This window comes from Rhinolophus hipposideros (genome assembly GCF_964194185.1).
Source record: "Rhinolophus hipposideros genome assembly, chromosome: X".
In the NCBI taxonomy this organism is placed as follows: Eukaryota; Metazoa; Chordata; class Mammalia; order Chiroptera; family Rhinolophidae; genus Rhinolophus; species Rhinolophus hipposideros.
The window spans coordinates 5,059,123-5,080,625 of NC_138046.1; the positions used below are offsets into that span (position 1 = coordinate 5,059,123).

Below are 21,503 nucleotides of genomic sequence, written 5' to 3' on the forward strand. Positions count from 1 at the left end.
AGTGATCTGTGGGTCTGGTTTGTGTGTTTTTTTGTTTTTTGTTTTGTTTTGCTTTTTGCCAGTGCCACGTTGTTTTGATTACTATAGTTGTGTAGTATAGTTTGAAATCAGGAAGTATGATATCTCCAGTTTTGTTATTTTTTCAAGATTTCTTTGGATATTTGGGGTCTTTTGTAGTTCCATATTAATTTTAGAATTAATTTTCAAGTTCTTTGAAAAGGAACATTATTAATTTAATAGGAATTATATGGACTCTTACATTGAATTGTGTGGGATAAATGCAAAGTGATTGTTGATCACTTTGAGTAGTACGGATATTTTATCAATATTAATTACTCCGATCCATCAGCATGTAATATCCTTGCATTTATTTGTATCAACTTCAGTTTTTTTTCATCAACTTACAATATTTTGACTGAAGGTCTTTCAAGTTCGTGGTTAAATTAATTTTTAGGTTTCTGGGGTTTTTTTGATGCAATTGTAAATGGAATTTTTTCTTGATTTATCTTTCATATGTTAGTATATAAAACACAACCAATTTCTGTGTATTAATTTTGTATCCTGCAACTTCACTGAATTCATTTATTAGTTCTAATAATTTTTTGATGGAGTCTTTAAGGTTTTCTCTATATAAATGTCATATTATCAGCAAATAGTGACAGTTTTATTTCTTCCTTTCCAATTTGGATGCCTTTTATATATTTTTCTTGTCAGATTGCTGTTGCTAGGACTTCTAATAATATGTTGACTAAAAGTGGTGAGAATGGGCATACTTGTCTTTCCCTGATCTGAGAACAAAAGCTTTCAGCTTTTTACCATTGAGTATGATATTAACCGTGTTTTGTCATATATAACTTTTATTATGTTGAGGTATGTTCCTTCTATGCACACTGAGTTGAGAGTTTTCATCATAAATGGATGTTACATTTTGTTAATTTTTTCTGCATCTATTGAGATCATTATATGATTTTATTACATGTTTTGTTATGTGGTATATCATGGTGATTGTTTTGTGGCTATAGGACCATCATTGCCTCCCTGAAATAAATCCCACTTGATTGTGGTGTATGATCCTTTTGTTTTATTGTTGAATTTGGTTTGCTAATATTTTGTTGTGCATGGATGGATCTTGAGAGTATAATGCTAAGCGAAAGAAGTCAGACAGAAAAAGCAGAGAACCCTATGATTTCACTGATATGTGGTATATAAACCAAAATCAACAAAAGAACAAGACAAACAAATGAGAAACAAATATTTTGTTGTGGATTTCTGCATCTATGTTTATTAGGGACGTTGGTCTTGCTTGGTAGAATTTGCGTGTGTAGCCCTTTGGTCCTGGGCTTTTGTTTAAAAGTTGGGACTTTTAAAATTACTAATACAGTTATGTTACTGGTAATTTGTTCAGATTTTCTGTTTTGTCTTAACTCAGTTTTGGAAGATGTATGTTTCTAGGAATTTATTCATTTCTTCTAGGTTGTCTAATTTGTTGGCTTATAATTGTTCATAGTATTCTCTTATGATCCTTTGTACTTCTTATTGGTTATAACTTCTCCTTCATTTCTGATTTAATTTGGGCCCTCTTTTTCCTTCATGAGCCTTGCTAAAGAGTCATCAATTTTGTTTACAATTTCATTATACCTCCTCCTGATTTCGTTGCTCTTTTCTATTCATTTTTCAGTCCCTATTTTATTTATTTCCATTGTGATCTTTATTATTTTTCCAGTTCCCCTCAGTGACAGTTTACATTGTTTACTTGAGATTTTTCAGGTTTTTTTCAAGGTATACCTGTATCAGTATAAATTTCCTTCTTAGAACTGCTTTTGCTGCCTCCCATAGATTTTTGAAAAATTTGTTCAATTTTCATTTATTGGAGATTATTTTTTTTAATTATCCTTTGCTTTCTTCATGGACCCATTGATTGTTTAAGAACATGTTGTTTAGCCTCCACATGTTTGTGTTTTTCCCAGTTTTCTTCTTTAGGTAATTTCTAGTTTCATACCACTGTAGTGGGAAAACATGGTTGATGGCCTTTTTGTCTCCTTAAATTTATTGAGACTTGTTTTCTAGCCTAATATGTGATCTATCCTGGAGAATATTTCATGTGCATTTAAAAATAATGTGTATTCTGCTGATTTGGGGTGAAATATTTGGTATATATCTATTAAATGTGTGGAATACTTTTTCATTTAAGAACAAAGTTTTTTTACTGATTTTTTTGTTTGGATGATCTATCCATTGATTTAAATTGGGTGTTAAATTCCCCTACTCTTCTTGTAATACTGTCAATCTTTCCTTATGTTAGTTAATATTTATATTATGTATTTAGGTTTTCCTATGTCGGTTGCATAGATGTTTACAAGTGTTATATCCTTGTGTTGGATTGATCTCATTGTCATTATGTAATGCCCTTCTTTGTTTCTTATTAATGTCATTGTTTTAAAGTCGATTTTGTCTGATGTAAGTACTGTTACCCCAGCTTTCTTTTCTATTACATTTGCATGATCTGTATTATTCCATTCTTTCCCTTTCAATCTGTATGGTTTTTGATCTGGAGTGGTTCACTTGTAGACAGCATAGGTATGGGTCTTGTTTTCTTATCCATTCAGATACTCTGTGTCTTTATTTTTATTTATTTATTTTTTTTAAGGAGGGCACAGCTCACAGTGGCCCATGTGGGGATCGAACTGGCAACCTTGGTGCTACCAGCACCATGCTCTCTAACCAACTGAGCTAACTGACCACCCCTACTCTATGTCGTTTGATTGGGGCATTTAATCCATTTATATTTGAAGTGATCATTGATAGATACATAGTATTGCCATTCTATTATTCATCTTTATGTTCTTTTTTTCCTCTTCCTCTCCCTCTCCCTCTCCCTCTCCCTCTCCCTCTCCCTCTCCCTCTCCCTCTCCCTCTCCCTCTCCCTCTCCCTCTCCCTCTCCCTCTCCCTCTCTTTCTCCTTCTTCTTCTTCTCCCTTTAACATTTCTTATAATACTGGATTGGTGGTGATGAACTCTTTTAGCTTTTTCTTATCTGGGAAGCTCTTTATCTGTCCTTCAATTCTAAATGATAGTTTGCTGGGTAGAGTAAATTTGGTTGTAGGTCCTTGCTTTTCATCATTTCCAATATTTTGTGTCAATCCCTTCTGGACTGCAAAGTGGATGTAGAGAAGTCATCTGACAGTATTATAGGAGTCCCATTGTAGACAACTAACTGCTGTTTTTCATGCTACTTTTGAGATTCTCTTCTTATCTTTAACCTTTGGCATTTTAATTATGATGTGTCTTGGTGTAAACCTCTTTGGATTCATATTATTTGGAAACCTCTGCACTTCCTGGGCCTGTATGTCTATTTCCTTCTTTAGGTTAGGGAAGTTTTCATCATCATTTCTTCAAATAGGTTTTCAATTCCTTGCTCTTTCTCTTCTCCTTCTGGTACCCCTATGAAGCAAACGTTGACACACTTGATGTCCCAGAGATTCTTTAAACTCTCTCCTTTGGGGGGGGGGGATTCTTTTTTCTTTTTGCTGTTCTGCTTGGTTTTTTTCTGCTACTTTATCTTCTAAATCACTGATTTGATCCTCTGCTTCATCTAATCTACTGTTGATTCCCTCTAATGTATTCTTCATTTCAGTTATTCTAGTCTTTATTTCTGACTCGTTCTTTTTTATGTTTTTTGTCTCCATTTCTATGTTTCCTATCTCTTTCTTGAATTGCTCGCTGAGATTGTTGGGCATCCTTATAACCAGTGTTTTGACTCTGCATCTGGTAGATTACTTGTTTCCATTTTTAGTTATTTTTATGGAGCTTTGTCCTGTTCTTTTATCTGGGACATGTTTCTTTGTCTCCTAATTCTGGCTGCCTCCCTGTGTTCATTTCTTTGTATTAGGTAGGGCTGCTATGCCTCCCAGTCTTAGTAGAGTGACCTTATGTAGGAGGTGTCCTATGGGACCCAGTGGTGCAATCTCCCTGGTCATCTGAGTTGTGTGCTTCATAGGTGCCCCTTGTCTAAGTTATGTGTGCCCTCTTATTGTAGTTGAGACTTGGTTGCTGTTGGCACATCAGTGGGATGGACTGACCCTCAGATTGATTGGTTGTGAGGACTGGCTGTGATTACAGTGGAGGAGTTTTGGTGCAGAGGCTGATCCTACAGAGCAGGATTTGCTTTAGCAGAGCTCTGGTGTCTGCCCAGTCTGCCCTTTTGGTAGGTCATTTGTGTAAGTGTCCTGGTGGTGCTCTGATACGGTCAGAAGCTGGCCACTGGATGTGCCGGCCCTTGGGTTTCCTGGGAGGGGCCCCACCGCAGGCCAAATTCAGCCTCCACCTGTTACCTGCCCAGGACTACCTGGCGTGAGCCACAAAGTCATCTGCAGATGTCTTCCACCTCACTAGGCTTGGTGATGCCTGCGAGAGGCTATGCTGCAAACCGAGGCTGGCTGCTGCTAGTGCTGGACTTGCGGTTGCTTGGCATATACAGGACATGCCAAGGCCAGATGCTGCTTGTTTTTGGTTTGTGAACCTTTGAGAGATTTTAGAAAGTTCAGCATGAGCCAAGACAGGCCATTTGTATGGAAAAGCCACTGAAAGTGGCTTGGGTAGGTCCACAAGTTGTGTGGGGCAGGGTCTCAGGGAATCACCAGGGAAGGGCGTAAGGTGTTAGTCAGGTTGATGGAGAATCAGATATGGTACCTGCCAAAGTCTGCATGCTGGGTAGGGGGAGGGCTCAACAAAGGAACAATGGCTTCTGCCACTAGTTCTGTCTGGGAGAAAGCTGTCCCTCCAGCCTACACCCTAGAGCCAAACAGTTTAGTTAATCCCCATTTGTCCCCAGCACCTTTCAAGCTGCTGCCCCAGTGATTGAGTTCAGAGTGAGTGAGTCTGTAAGTAAGTTTGTTCACAAGCTCTTTAAGAACAATGCCTGGGATTCCAACTGCACTTCATCTCACTCAGCCACAATCTCCTCTGGTTTTCACAGCCAGATATTATGGAGACTTCTCTTCCTGGCACTGGAGCCCTGGGCTGTGGAGTCCAATGTGAGGCTGGGACCCCTTGTCCCTCATCTGGGACCTCCACAGCTGAAATATCCCTCCCAACTTTTAACTGCCATATACGGGTGTGAGTTCAGCTCGTTCCTCATCTCCACCCCCACTGCCAGTCTCGACATGAGTTCATCTGTATATCCTTAGTTTTAGGACTTCTGTTCAGCTAGACTTCAGGCAATTCTCAATAATGGTTATTCTGTAGTTTAGTTGTAATTCTAATGTGCTCATGAGAGGATGCAAGCACAGCATTTACTTTCTCTGCCATATTGACCAGAAAGTGATATTTTTTCATCTTCTCTGGTTTTAAAAACCACCCTGTGGACACCAAAAATTCATGTGACCACAGAGATAAGTAGGGAAAAGCAAGGTAAGAAGTGTGCATGGTATAGGCTACTGTTTGCATTTTCAAACAGTTCAAGTTGTATTTATATATTTAGCATGTTCATGATCCCTTTCATTACTTCATTTTTTCTTATTAATAAAACATTTCCTGAATAATTTTTAAAATACATATAACAGATTCATTTGTCTATCTCTTACTTTGTTCTTGTACTCATGTATTTTAAGAACCTTATACAAACAAAAATTAGAATTTTGAAAAACCTGCATTCATCATTATGAGTTTAACAGTCTTCCAATACTTAAGGAGTTTTCTTACAGATCAGTGGTGATGTGAATGTGGTTTTTTTTTTTCATTTTTTTATTAAAATGTATTGGGGTGACTGGTCAATAACACTACATAGGTTTCAAGTGCACAATTCTATAATACATCATCTATATATTGCATTGTGTGTTCACCACTCAGAGTCCCTTTTCCTTCCATCACCATATATTTGACCCCCTTTACATAATGTAAACTGAATAAAATGTATATTTTAGTGAACTAATATTTTTCAAATCACCAATGGCTGGTGTTACAAAATCATGAATTGGAAAAGGATTGACTCAGAGTAAGAAATATACTGATGAATTTTAGTGTAACAGAGTATGAAAAAGTCATTGGTAAAATTTCAGATTTATCATTTTAATTGTCCTGTCAGAAACCAGCGTTTGATATAATTTGATATAATATCACCAAAGAATATGAAAAATTATCTGTAAAGGTTTTTAAAATACTTCTACCTTTTCAACTAAATATCTGTATGAGATTGGTTTTCTTTATGTATTTCAAACAAAATACATATTGCAAAACATAGAATGCAGAAGCAGATATGAGAATCCAGTTGTTTTTTTCTTAAAACAGATCTGCAAAAGTGTAAAATAATGACCTTCTCCATATCAAATATATTTTTGTTTCAGAAAATAACTATTTTTTATAAAACATATTGTGCTAACATATAATGGGTTTACTGTTAATTTTACACAAATATTTTAATATCTTCTCAGTTTTAATTTCTAATATGTTAAATATTGACATATTTTACTTGCAGAAGCACAAATTCTTTGGGGTTGTTAGTAATTCTGAAGCATATAGAAGGATCCTGAAGCTAAAAAGTTTGAGTCAGTGGTTTAGTGATTGATAACATAGTCTGGGGAGCTAGACTCCTGGTATTCTGTCACTTACCATGTTTCCCCGAAAATAAGACCTAGCCGGACCATCAGCTCTAATGCATCTTTTGGAGCAAAACTTACTATAAGACCCTGTATTATATTATATTGTATTGTATTATATTATATTATACCCAATCTTATATTATATTAAAATAAGACTGGCTCTTATATTAATTTTTCCTCCAAAAGACACATTAGAGCTGATGGTCTGGCTAGGTCTTATTTTCAGGGAAACATGGTAGTAGCTATGTAATCTTAAACTAGATAATTAATCTCTGCCTCAGTTGTCTCCTCTGTAAAATGGGTATAGTCAAAATACCTACTTCTTAAGGTTGTTATGAGAATTAAATGAGTTAATATTTGTAAAGCTCCTAGAAGAGTAACTGACACATAGTAAATACTATTAAATATCTTTATGTTTAAAAAAAAAGAGGACATATATGAAAATATCCACAGCTACCATCATACTTACTGGTGAAAACTAAAAACTGTCCTTCTAAGACCAGGAGCAAGGAAAGTATGTCTGCTCTTGCTGCTTCTATTAAATATTGTACTGGAGGTTCTACCCTTTAGGTTTAAGGTAGATTAAACATGATGGTGAAATACAACATTCGGGGATCATGTCTTATTTTGGACAGCTAACCTGAGTATCTGACCTTTCAGGTGTGGTCTCCAACAACGGTCAGTTTCCTGTGGCCAAGGGAGCCCAGGAGCTGTTTCAGTGCACAGGCCCAATGTGTCGCTATGCTGAAGACCTGACCCCCATGCTAAGGGTCATGGCAGGACCTGGCATCCAAAAGTATGTTTGCTTCTTTTCTTTATTTCCTCTCCTTCCTATCCAGACATTCATTCCCCCTTTATCTATTAGAGACATAGAGGTAAACTGCCAGTCCTCAACCAAAGAATTATTAGAGGTATTTGTTTGTTTGTTTGTTTGTTTTGTTTTTTTGAGAGAGCTTTTGTATATGGATATCATATTTCACAAATTGGGAAGATAGTTTGTAAAAATACCTTACTCTGTAAAAATATTACACAAAGAGAGACCTATTTTGGGATGAAAGCTGTAGATTTTTGTTGTTGTTGTTCATTTGGCAATTTGAATATATAGACTTATCTCACTTCAAATTAAGCCTTTCTGGTACTTCTGCCTTCTGTCACCACACGTTTTCCAGAGTTACCTGGGACATCGATACTGCCTACAAATCTCTCTGTTTTTCTAGATAGCTCTTTATCACATTTTCCACAACAGCAATTTCCAAGTGTTTGTATTTCCAGCAAAACAGTGATTTCCTCATCTAGCTTTTACCCTCTGTAAATGATCCCACATTCTATCTCACCAAGAAAATGCGATCTGTGGAACTTTTTTTCAGTTCCATACATCAAACTTTTCTAGGTTCCTAGCCATTAATTTCTGTTTTCTTCTTTTAGAGTAGAGAAAATATCTTTCCTTTTTGCTTTTGTATATAAATACTTTGACCTAACTGTGGATCTCATGTTCTAGTACTCTCCCAGGTCTTTGTTCCATTCCTTGCCTCACCTTCCTATGATTTCACCCTCGTATATCTATACATACACACACCCACAGTATGTGTGTGTATATATATATATATATATATATATATATATATATATATATATATATATATATTCCTCTTCATTATCATTAAACATGCCTAAACTACATGCTTACATGATGGTTTCCATCTTTACACCACTGAATTTTTTTTGTTTAGTTCTCTGATCTTTTTTATTATTATTATTTTGTGGTAAGGTTAATGGCTGATTTTGTTTTTTTTTAATTTGTGTTAAATTTATTGGGGTCACATTAGTTAGTAAAATTACATAGGTGTACAATTCTATAATATACCATTTATATAGTCCATTGTGTGCTCACCACCCAGAGTCAGTTCTTCCATCACCATATATTTAACCCCTTTTGCCCTCTTATACCTCCCTTCCTCCCCCCTTACCCTCTGGTAACCACTAAACTGTTGTCTGTGTCTATGAGTTTTTATTTGTTTGTTTGTCTTGTTCATTTGTTGTTTTCAGTTTTATATCCCACATATGAATGAAATCATATGGTTCTCGAATTTTTCTGACTTATTTCACTTAGCATGATAATCTCAAGATCCATCCATATTGTTGCAAATGGCAGTATTTCATTTTTTCTTATGGCAGAATACTATTCCATTGTATATACATACTTTTCAGTTCTTATATGACCTCATTATACCTGGTGACACTATTGAGTACTCTTTCCTTCTTGAAACAGTCTCTACCGTTTTTGTGATTTTGTGACTCACACTTTTCTGATATCTATGCCTTTCCCTTTTAATCTCCCTTAGTGGCTCTTCTCCTGCTCATCCTTTAAATATTGGTACTCGAGAGGGTATTAGCTCACTACATTCTTCTCTCTTTCTCCAACCTCCCAGGATGACTCCTTTTACACCAGCTTCTTCAATTACCTTTCATACATAGAGGATTCACAAATCTGTATCGCCAGTTCCCTCTTCTCACCTAAGCTACAGGACTGTGCATTAGCTGGTATACTGAGAATCTCAGGGACCTGAAACTCAGTATGTCTAAAATTGATTGCATTCTTCTTCCAAGCTCCACAAACCTGATTTGCCACTTCTATTCTTCCCCAATTCTAGTGACTGCACCTTGATCAACCCAGTCGTTAAAGCCTAATTCCCCATCTCTATGACTCCTTATGTCTAAGCAATCTACAGTGAAGATCACCACCTCATTATGTCCTACAACGTTGCATTTCAATGTATAACCATGGTTACAATTTCAGTAGAGGCTACAATAATTTCTCACTTGTCACTCCATTTTCAAATTTGACCCATTCCAAACTGTTCTCTTTCTTGTAGTTAAAGTGATATTCTTAAATGAAGATCTGAATTCTAAAGGCTTATCGCTATTTCTGGCACAGAATTCTGGAAAAAAAAAACACTAAATCAGAATCTCAATTGTTAGGATTGAATTTGTGAGCATATTTAAGTAATATGTTAATATCAGTTTCTTTTTATTTTTCCGTAGGTTAAAACTAGATGAAAAGGTACATTTAAAGGACTTGAAATTTTACTGGATGGAACATGATGGTGGTTCAATTTTAATGTCCAAAGTGGACCAAGATCTCATTCTGGCTCAGAAAAAGGTAATTATAAATGAATTTCCAATGAAATTCATACTTATACAAACAGATACTATTCTTACCCTTTTCTTTTATTATCTGCCAGATATTTCTCTGTCAGCATACAGAATTAGGGTGATCACAATTGTTGTAGTAAGTAACTTTCAGTGTGATTCTTTATAGTTATTTTTGATATTTCATTCGGCTTTTAATAATAAAAAGGAAGATTTGAAAGTAAAATACGAAAAAGCAAAGAAAGAAATTGCTCAGAGGTAACTGCTATTACTGTTCTGGCATATTTCTGTCCAGTTATTCTTCTATGCTTATGAGTAGATTTAAATTTTATATGATTGAGATCACATTGTATATGTAACAATTCTGATCTGCTTTTTGTTTTATAAATATGTCTGTAATAAAATGAAACAATGAAACAAATTTGTCTCTCTAAAAGCAAAAGTTCATTCAGAGAAGAAAAGTAATAAGAGTAAGAGCCCTGTGAAATTTTAAAAACACTTTTTTTAAAACTACAGTAAATCCCTAGAACATATCTTATAACTGGACAGTTGTACAACATGGTGATTATAGAAAGTGGCTAAGAGAGTAGATCTTAAATGTTCCCACCACAAAAAGGAAATGACAATTATATTATGTGATGGAGGTGTTAGCTAATGATATGGTTGTAATCATTTTGCAATATGTAAGTGTGTCAAAGTTACATGTTGTACACCTTAAACTTTTACAATTTATACTTCAATCATATCTCAATAAAGCTGAGGGAAATATGAAAAAATCAACAGTAAATCCACATATGGCACCATTAAAACATAATACAAATCATTATTTGGAAAACATGTAATTGTATATTTCCGACCTCAAGAAAATTCATGTAAAAACTCTCACAGTATGGTTAACAAATGTCTTAATGAAAGTCAGATAATCCCTAAGTCAGAATCAGCCCAATATAGCAGAAACAACTAGTAGAAAATGATTTTACAATACCTATGAATTACCTGAAACATAGTGTGAAACCCAAATGATGACAATTATAAACTTGAGTGCTATAAAATATGGCTTTAATATCTGAATACAGACATTACTGTGTTATCAGATTTGACCATGTTATAAATGTATATATTATTTTTAAATCTGTTGGTAAAAATGCAATTCTAAAACCCAATGGACTTTTTATTTTTTTTTATTTTTGTAATGTTTCATGGGCGGGGGGAGAAAAACGAGATATACATGATAAGTTATAAGCCCAGATATAAACTTTTTATATATTAACTTTCCATGGGTATTAGCATAGCTTCACAAATTTGCATTAATACCATTGTAGAGGAAGAAATTACAGAAAATATTGGCAATAAAAATGGCAAAGTGTTATTAGCCTTATTTAGGCTATAATCCATGGTAAGATGAAAACCACCAGAGCCATGGGAAAGGAAAAAGGTAAATTATAAAAGAAGTTATGTATGTAACTAATGAAAACATAAAAAAATGTTAAGTATTACAAGTGGTTAACGGAAAACAAACTATAGAAATTTAAGATAATATTCAGTGTTGCTTGGATTGATAAGACTGGAATAGTCATATAATGCTAGTGGCAAAGCAATTTTGTTAATTTTAAAAGGACAGGGTGTGGGGGAGATAAATGTGAAACCATGAAGCCAGGAACAGGAAGAAAAAGGAGAACAAATGGATGCATGGAAATAAATAAATCACAGTGAATCCTGACTCAGCCCCTCTACTTGCTGCCACAGCAGTGACTTCCCCACCATCCCACTGTTAAGTAAATTAAGCAAAAATGTTAATTTTACCATACAGCTTCTTTATCTTCATTACCAAATTCTCTAGGCTATTTAATATTTAAAACTTTCCCTTTGACCATATCAAAACAATAATTGCTGGCCTGAAATTCATATGTACGATATAAATGGCCCTTTGTACTAAGTGATTTTCCCACTGTTGATACTAACCAAACGTCTCACTTTGAATTATTGAGACTCTCTCTATAGTACCAGAAGTGAAAATTAGGCAGACTTCCCAGCCTGTCGGCATCAGCTAGCAGGCAGAGCCACCATGGAACAATTTGAAATAACAGTTTAAAGTACTCCTATGCTATAAAAGAGACAGCAACAGACAGAAATATATGTAAAACCATTCAGGAATTTCAATTCATAGTACAAAATTTAGAACAGGCTGTAGTAACAATGAGCATATGGAAGACAAGGATCTCTAATATTGTAGTATTGTGGCTAAGAGAAACTTATAACCTCAATATTTGCCCAAAAGACATTTTATAAAATTCAAATGTCTATTCCTGATAAAGAAACAAAACAACGTTAAAAACTAGGTTTCCCATACTAAGTGTTTTTTATGGTAAAACATGACAACTGTCACCACTATTATTTATAAAGTGTATCTGAAACAGAAATTAGAAATAAGAAGTGTAACTCTTATGAAAAAAAGAAGACAAACTGATAATTATTTGTAAATTAAGATGTGAGTATATTCTTGGAATATACTCAAGAGGTATTATTTAAAATCCCTTAAATGAGTTCAACAAAAATAAGATGTAAGATGAATGTGAGAAAAACCATAGCTAACATATCTATCAGCCATAACCAGTTCAAAAGTTAAACAGGGAAAACAAATCCGAAAAGAAATAGAAAAACACGCAAAATACCTAGAGACTCTAAAACTAATGATATAGGACCTATCTGAGGAAAATTACAAAACTTTACTAAGAGTTCTAAAATGAGCTTTGATTAAAAAAGAAACTTAGTTTCATAGCTTGGTTTTGTTGGAAATTATTCCCCATAAATCTGTGCAATTATAATATATCCCAGTTTTTAAAGTCCCCAGGCACATCACAAAACTGCATCACAGTCACAAAAGGTTTCTGAAACACCAACAGGCATGGTGTCTTATAGAGTAATCATTCTATGCATTAATTTATTTCTTTTCTGTGTGTCATCTTTTGATGTATTGAGAAAGATGAGGGTGTATGGTGTGTGTCTGAGTAGTCAGGAGATCAATGGAGAAAGACATTACATAGGGGTAGTGGCAATAAGGATGTGTGCCACCTTCACTTTTCCCAGCTATTGCCAGAAAAATAACATTTGAGGGGATGGGGAGGCCATATTTCATAGCAACTAAAATCAAATTGGTTATTTTATAGAAGTTGAGAAAATGGTGTTACTCTTCTGCCAGAATGAACAAGAGGATGTGTGAAGTTTGCTGACTGCCTTCGATCTGCAGACCCCACCTAGGTTCCATTTGTTGATTTTTGCATGCACAGGAGGGCTGGAAATCTTTTAGATCCCTTGTTGTAATGTGCAGAGCCACTTCTGTTCAGTTATGGATGTGAAATTAATTGCTCAAATGGAGAAAAAGAGCAATGACTTAACACTGCCATAATGCTGATGTCTCTCATATCCCTCATTTTTGAAGTTCAGTTTTGCCGCACATTTTGTTCTTAGTTCACAGTTGTTTTTTCTTTTAGCTCTTAAAGATTTCTGCTGAGAAAAGCACTGATCCTTAGAGAGGCTCTCTTGTATGTGATGTGTCACCTTTCTCTTGCTGCTTTCAAGATTCTTCTTTTCTGTTTGATTTGCAAGAGTTTCATGAAGATGCACCTCACCGTGGCTCTCTTTGGGTTTACCCTATTTGGAATTTGTTGAACTTCTTGTATCTGTGAATACAAAGGAACATCTCTTTTGTTTTCAAATTTGGGGGTTTTCAGTTATTTCTTCAAATAGTACCTCTGTTCTCTTTTCTCTGTCTTCTCCTGGGGTCCCATAATGTGTATATTATTCCATTTGATGGCATTCTATGAATCCCTTGGTCTCTTTTCACATTTTCTTATTATTTCTGTTTGCTCCTCAGACTCAGTGATTTCAAATGACCTGTCTTCTAGATTGTTTTGTTGATTTATTATTCTGTCTATTTCAGTCTTCTGTTGAATCCTTTTAGTAAATTTTTCAATCTGTGCCTTATGTTTTTTAGCTCTAGAATTTCTGGTTGTTTCTTTATTATAATTTATCTCTGTGTATTTATATTATAATTTTGTTCATATCATTTTCCTGATTCTTATTTGTCTGTCCATGATGTCCTTTAACTCATTGAGCATTTTTTGACAGTTGTTTTAAAGCCTTTGTCAAATAAGCCAGAGGACTGTGTTTCTTTAGGATTTACTATGTAGAGATTTATTTTGATCGTTTGAATAGGCTATGTTTCCTTGTTTCTTTGTATACCTTGTTATCTATTTTTTTAAATTGCATATTTAAAATAATAGTGACCTTTCCTAGTTTTTGTGGACTGGCTTTGTGTAGAGGAAGTCCTTTACTAATCAGGCTGGCCTAAATACTCTCAAAACTTTTGCAGATGGGTCTTTTTGGGGGCCTCCACCTTTTTTTTTTTTTAAAATTCCAGTTCCTCTGTACATATGACTACTTTTTTTTGATAGATGTTTCTTTTATTTATTTATTTAATTTTTATGACTACTTTTTTAATGTCTTAATTTACCTAAATGTCTCATCCTTGCTTCTTCACCAGCCCTTAGTTGTTTTATTTTATTGCTTTGCCTGTAATATCTTGTACCTGGCCAGACACCCACAGGTCTGCAGTAGCCCTCAACCTTTCATACCGCAGCTCCAACCACTGCTTTTGGCAGCTTCCAAACTGATAATCTGAACTATGCCTCTATTTCTGTTAGTGTTCCCTGTCAGGCAAGAGATAAACCAGAGCCTCAGGCTGGCCATATACCAGCCAGACTCTGCAAGCAAATTCCACTCTTCTCTTTCCATCCGAAGGTAGAAATTACTAGTTGGGTGGCTTCCTCCCAATTTCTCTGCAGTGTGCCAGGAAGTGGGAGGGACAAGAATGAGCAAAGATGCCACAAGATTTGTTTGCATTTTGAGTGCAGCTTTTCTTTTTCCGTCATTTGTTGCTGCAGAGGTCTCACAGAGCTACTTTGGTCTGCATGTTGGTGTTTCCATGGAGGAGTGAGGGCCTGGACCTTCCCTGTCTGCCATCTTGATGACATCACTCTCCAATGCTGTGTCTTTTTCCTAATTATGTTTGTTTATTTTTATATCCTCATTTTCTAAGGTTGTGGCTCACTTGGAAACTATGGTTGGAGCCTCGGTTCAACATGTGAAACTGAAGCAAATGAAGTATTCTTTTCAGATATGGGTCACAATGATGTCAGCAAAGGGACATGATGGGAAGGTATGTTCAGTTCTTTCCTTCTTTTCATCTTTCCTTCCATAAATATGTCTTGAGTTCTATCATGGTCCATATGTTATAGATATGGAGAAATGAAATTCATAAGCAAATAGGTGACAGAGTTAAATAATTAAAGATTACAGTTTGGTGAATGCTATACTGGTATAAGCATTTATAATTGTAGGATCACAGAGGATGGATGGGCCCATCTCTATGTGGAAGTCAGTGAAGGCGTCCTGGTGGAGGAGTTGCTATCCTCCAATACTTGAATAATTTGGAGGCCTTAACCAGGTAAAGAAATGATCAAAGGTGTTCCAGTCAGAGGAAACATCATGGACAAGGGCACAGGAGTGTGAGGCTTATTCCAGTGTGATGTGTGCTGGGTACCAGAGAATTTAGATTTCAATAAAGCATACAGTGATTAGGTAACCCAAACTGTCGAGAGCCCACTTTGCCTCCCCCATAAGAGGTTTTTTAGACACCTGCACACAATTATCTGCTTTTCTACAACGTATTTTGACCCTCCTGTTATATTCTAAGTTTGGAAGCTGATGTGGGTACTTGTGAAAGATGATTTACTTATGCTTTCTTCAGGCTTGTTGAGGATTTTAAATATGAATTCTTTAAGAGGAATAAGGTAAATTTGACATTATGAAGAAATAAAAGAAATATTTTCAGATCTTTTAACTTTTATACATATGGTGGCCATTGGGAATGTGTGTGTTAGAGTGTGACAGAGACAAATTCAAATTGCAAGCCACTTCTTAGCTCTTCTGTTTTGGGCAGGGTAGTTACTTAGCTATTCTTCACTTTACTCATCTGTGAAATGAAGCTACTGATACCTATATTACAAGATTATTTTCAGGATTATGAATATTTCTTGTAAAATGCCTGATAGATAGTAGCTCTTCAATAAGAGAGAACTCTCATGATCCCTTTCTACCTTAAAGAAAATAGATTATCCAATAGATAATCTATAGAAAATAGATTATCCTTGTGTTTAAGAAACAAATAACCTGTTTTTTTTTTTATGTAAGCACGTTGGAAATCTCCCAGAATAGGAAGTTCATGTAAATCCACAAGCCGAGGATATTTGACTCTGAGATACAGTTTCATAAACAGAGTATTAGAACAAAACTAAATCAAAGATTAGTAACAAAAAGTTTATTTTGAGTTCACTTGCAGGAGATACTCTCTTGTAACTTGGAGAAACTCTTAACATAGGTGCTTATTGTTAAGATTGGTCCTGAAATTAAAAACCTGAAATAAGACAAAAGGGTGAAAAAACTGGTCTGCTTCACTTTGAATTATGATGCCTGATTCAGAGCTGGTAGTCATTAGGCCCTCTATCATGTTGCTCAGTAATGGTTCATCTCTTAAGAACAGGAAAAATTATATGGTTGGTACTTGAAGCTTTTGCTATGGAAAAAGGATGTGGCCATTTTCTCAACCACACTTGTTCATGGCATTGTGACTGCTTTATTATAAGAGGTTTATTGAGTTATAATTTACATGCCATGTAAATGAACCATTTAAAGCATACAATTAAATGATTTTTCAAACATTTATAGAATTATGCAACCATTACCACAATTAATTTTTGAACAGTTCGTCACCACAAAAAAGAGACCCATACTCGTTAGTATCAGTAACCACCTCCAATGTCATCACTACCCCTCCCCCGAGCTTGAAGCAAAAACTAATCTACTTTCTGTCTCTATTGGTCTGCTTATTTGGATTCTGGACATTTCAAATAAATGGAATCATACATTGTATAGTGTTTTGTTACTGGCTTCTTTCACTTAGCATAATGTTTTGTTATTGGTTTTACATTTTATCCATGTTGTACCTTGCATCAGTGACTTAGTCCTTTTTGTGGCTTGATAATATTCTATTGCATTGATATATTTTATTTATCCATTCATCAGTTGATTGCTATATGGCTATTATTAATAGTGCTGCTGTGAACATTCCTGTACATATTTTTCTCTTAACCATACTTTTTTGAGAGAATATTTGTATTTCCTTCCTTTTCTTCAATCTTAGGAACCTGTGAAATTTGTGGATCTGCTTAGTGACCATGGGAAGCCTATCAGCCCTCTGTGGGAATTGATCAAATGGTGCCTGGGACGATCATCGCACACCATCCCTGCCATTGGTATATAAATTGTCTTTTCTCCAACACTGGTTTAATGTCTTTGGGGGAGGAAAGAACATCCTACCAAAAGTATTATAACCACTCACAACACTTTGAGGAAAGCTGAAATATATGAAGAAATGAATTAGTATTCATCACATGCTGATATCTCACTATGTACCAAGCACTCTCCTGTGTATTTTAATCCCATTAATTTGCAATGTATCTATTATGCCAATTTTACAGGTTTAGAAACCTTAATTCAGAAAGGGTAGATGGCTACCAAGTTAAGAAGTGGTCTTCAAATACTTATCTTACAAACTGTATTGTATTTCAATATCTAAATGTAAGTTTTGGACAATATATTTGACTTTAGGGATAGGCCCATTCAGGAATATTTTAGTGAATTTACTTATCACAATGTTAATTATTAGTCATGTAGAGTAAATTTAATTAAAGCAGCTCACCAAAGAAATTAGTGCAGCTATGGACACTTGTTGCAGAGTTGGTGATGGCTGTTATTGGAAACAAATGCTCATTGACTAAGTGCCAAATATTAGATTTTTGGCACCTTTGTATGTGTTATCCCTTTAAACATTTAAGAGAGTCTGATAGTATAAGTAATGTTGTCTTTTCATAGTGAAAAACTGAGCTAATAGAGATCAGTTAACTTATTTCAAACTGAGCTCTAATCTTATCTTTTCTACATACTAGCTTGCTTAACCACCATTCAGTTGCTTATTTCAGTGATTAATTTTTCTTGTCTATAAAATGAGGTTAATAAAAGTATGCATTGCCTATGTGGTTGAGTGGATTAAATAATACATACATCCTTGCGTTGTTTTGCTAGTTAAATTAGACTATGCATCTAAAGCATGTGAGATACAATCTAACCATGCACATTCTGGGAACTTCAGTTTTATAAAGATGAAACCACAAATCTCGGAAAATCGTAAAGACTCAATAAATAGAAGCTATTTTTATAGCTTCTACTAATGAAGTCTCTATCATCAGAAATTGCTGTATTGTTGGAGAAAGATACTCTGCTTTCAATGGCTATAATATTTGGATACCATGAAGAAAATACTATTAAGGACAATGAGCACTCAAAGCATTCATTTGCCAAATATTTGTCACTTTTCTTCAGAAGAATCTTGATGGTATTCTAGTCATTGATATCCTCTTTCTTGTGCATAGCTATGAAAATTCAAGGACAGTGGTATACTGATATCAAGTCTTTAAGCAACTCTTGAGTTGTCAGATGCCAGCTCAATTCATGCAAAATAAATGACATTCTATCATCCTAGGTAATGTCAGGAGCTTAGCTGAGCTGCCATGTGTTGAGAAAGCCACTTAAAGCAACACATCAAAGTAAAAGTAATGGTGAAGTCTTTAGTCACAGTGATAGTATAAGCAAGAGGCTAAAATTGGAGAAAACATTGACTCCTCCCATCTCCATTTTCCCCTATGAAAAGTTGTACCAGTCAAGGGTCAAATGGATGAGCACAGATGTGGAGATCTTCTCACTGTTTAAGGAGCCCTGAACAAAAGTCTCCAGCAGTTTTATGGACCCTGAGGTCATGAATAAGATGAGGGAGAGAGACTAGCAGTGGAAAAGTCCTGAGTACTGATTCCGAGTCGGGAAGGACGTTCAAAGTTTCTTCTACCTCTCCCCATAGAGGCCTCAGCAGACATCTGAAGGGAGACCTCTGCCAAAGGCCTCAGATAAAGAGTTCTAGGAATTAAGGTGCTTTGGCTAGGAATACAAATATGCATAAAAACCTCACAGGCCAGAGGGGCCTAAGTCCTTGACTGCAACACCCTATAAAGGTGTAATGTACTTGCTGTACACCATGTCTGGTCTGGGGAGGGCAGGTTGCCCCTGGAGTTTTACCAGATAATCCTTTGTAATTACTGATGGTCACACCTGAAAAATCATATATAGGGATTTTAGCCTGGAGCTAGACTCTTCAGATAAAAATATTCCAAATTATATTAAAAATGTATTCGTAGAGATGTACACTGCAGCACATTTTACACTAACAAAAAATTGGAAGCATCGTAAATGTTTACCAACAGAGGAATATATATTGACTTATGGTTCATATATAGGATAATATTGTATGCAGGCAATTAAGGCTAAATTTATGAAGCTGTGTTGATAGCACGTATATCTATGTATGCTAAAATAGTGAATGGAAAATTTTGCATACAGTATGAGCTCTACTATAAGACATATAATATTTGCGTAGAAAAGTACATGAACTAAGTGTACTAGCATATTTACAATTATTTCCCCTGGGCACTCCTCTGTTTTGGAGTGACTTGTTCATTCTACTTTAACCTTTTGAATTTTTTCTTATTTTCTATTAGACTTATGTGTTCCTTTCATAATAGAACAATAAACTTATTTTTTTGTACACCTGAAACTAATAATAGGTAAACAAATAAACTCATTTTTTAAATAAGTGAACTTTTTTAAAAAATAAATATTTAATATTTAATACTAAATATTTGTGATTTATTAAGCACAATGTATAATTAACTGATGTGCAAAATATGTATATATTAGTATGAATTCATGATCTTTTCATAAAATAATTTAAAATTTGGAGATACATTAGCTAGAATACTCTAAAAATATAATTATAAAGTTTTGGTAAGAATTACATAATGTGTATACATAGCTTTTACAATATTGTTGACTGTATTCCCTAGGCCGTACTTTACATCCCCAACTCCTTTGTAACTACCAATTTGTACTTCTGAATCCCTTCACCTTTTTTACCTAGCCTCCCAATCTTGTCCCATGTAGTAATCATCAGTTTGTTCTCTGTGTATATGAGTCTGTTTTTGCTTTGTTTGTTCATTTATTTTGGTCTTTAGATTCCACATATAAGTGAGATCATACAGTATTTGTCTTTCTCAGTCTGACTTATTTCACTTAGCATAATACCCTCTAGGTCCATCCATGTTGTCGCAAATGATAACATTTCACTCTTTTTTATGGCAATGTTTCATTGTATATGTGTACCACAATTTCTTTATACAGTCATCTATTGATGACCATTTGGGTTGTTTCCATATCTTGGCTCTTGTAAATAGTGCTGCAGTGAACATAAGGATGCATATGTCTTTTGAAATTAGTGTTTTGAAGTTCTTCTAATACATCTGAAACTAATCTAAAATAAAATTTAATGTCAACTATAATTTAAAAAATAATCACAGGTATATAAAATACAGCATAGGGAATATAGTCAATAATATTCAAATAATTGTGTACAGTGTCAGATTGGCAATAGACTTTTTGGAATTATCACTTTCTGAGATATATAAATGTCGAATCACTATGTTGTTTTGTACACCTGAAACTAATAATTTTTTTTAAAAAGCCACTCTATTCCCACCATGACTTAAAAAAAGAATTACATGTATGAAGATACTTATTGCAGCATTTAAATTTTGGAAATAGTTTCTATGCCCAACAAACATGGGCTAGTTAAAGAAAATCTATGGTACATTCCTACAATTAAAAAATCATACAAAAAAAATCATACAATCATAAAAATCCTTATGATAAAATATTCTATGGGAGAAGCTAGGAACTCTATATACAGCATTATCAAAAGAAACGAGGAGTTCACATTAGTTGTCAGTAATGCTCACGTAAGGGTGGCAAGGTTATAAGGTTACTTTTTCATCCCTTGCTTACTTTCTCAATGTTCTAGAATGAATATGTGCTACTTGAATAAGAAAAGATAATATAAAGAATACTAGGATTTAAAATGAAGTTTCAGACCTTAACTTGTTATATGTTATCATTCTATAGGCCTGGCTTTGTTGGAAGACAAGCTCAAATACAACAGTGAGAAGTACAAAAGGTTTAAGGCGATGGAAGAAAGCCTGCACAAAGAATTGGTGGAGATGCTGGGTGATGATGGTGTCTTCTTATATCCCTCCCATCCCACAGTGGCTCCCCAGCATCACGTTCCTCTGACAAGACCTTTCAACTTTGCATATACAGGTACCTAATTGTACTCCTTGTGGTCTGTAATCTTAAAGCAATGGAGATGTTTCCCAAGAAAACCATAAGTTCCTTTTGCTGTTGGACAAGTTTTATACATGCATGTCCAAAAATTATGTGCAATTAAAAGCAAATTCCAGAAAACAGTTGCTATGGCCATATGTGGAAGATAATTTGCTAATATCTGCATTCTCCCCAGTAACCCTGCAAGTAGGTATGACTATTCACGTTTTACAGCATTGAACTTCAGGGACGATCAGTGACTGTCCTCTGTCACACATTGTGAACTCACTGAATCTAAAGGCTGCCTTGGCTATGCTGATGCATGGTAAAATCAAGTCAGCTTTTTTGCTAGGATTTGTGGCTTCCCAAAAGATGCTA

The 21,503-nt window shown here is 34.9% G+C and overlaps 1 protein-coding gene across 3 annotated transcripts in view; it reads left to right on the forward strand.

Moving 5' to 3' along the window:
• FAAH2 (fatty acid amide hydrolase 2) overlaps positions 1–21,503 on the forward strand; it is an 81,274-nt gene that overhangs the window by 57,700 nt on the left and 2,071 nt on the right. For all 3 annotated transcript variants that reach the window (XM_081043170.1, XM_081043171.1, XM_081043172.1), the window contains 5 exons: positions 7,257–7,392; positions 9,639–9,756; positions 14,845–14,964; positions 17,008–17,119; positions 20,928–21,122. In XM_081043170.1, the coding sequence (XP_080899296.1) occupies positions 7,257–7,392; positions 9,639–9,756; positions 14,845–14,964; positions 17,008–17,119; positions 20,928–21,122 (681 nt within the window). The remainder of the gene's footprint in view (positions 1–7,256; positions 7,393–9,638; positions 9,757–14,844; positions 14,965–17,007; positions 17,120–20,927; positions 21,123–21,503) is intronic.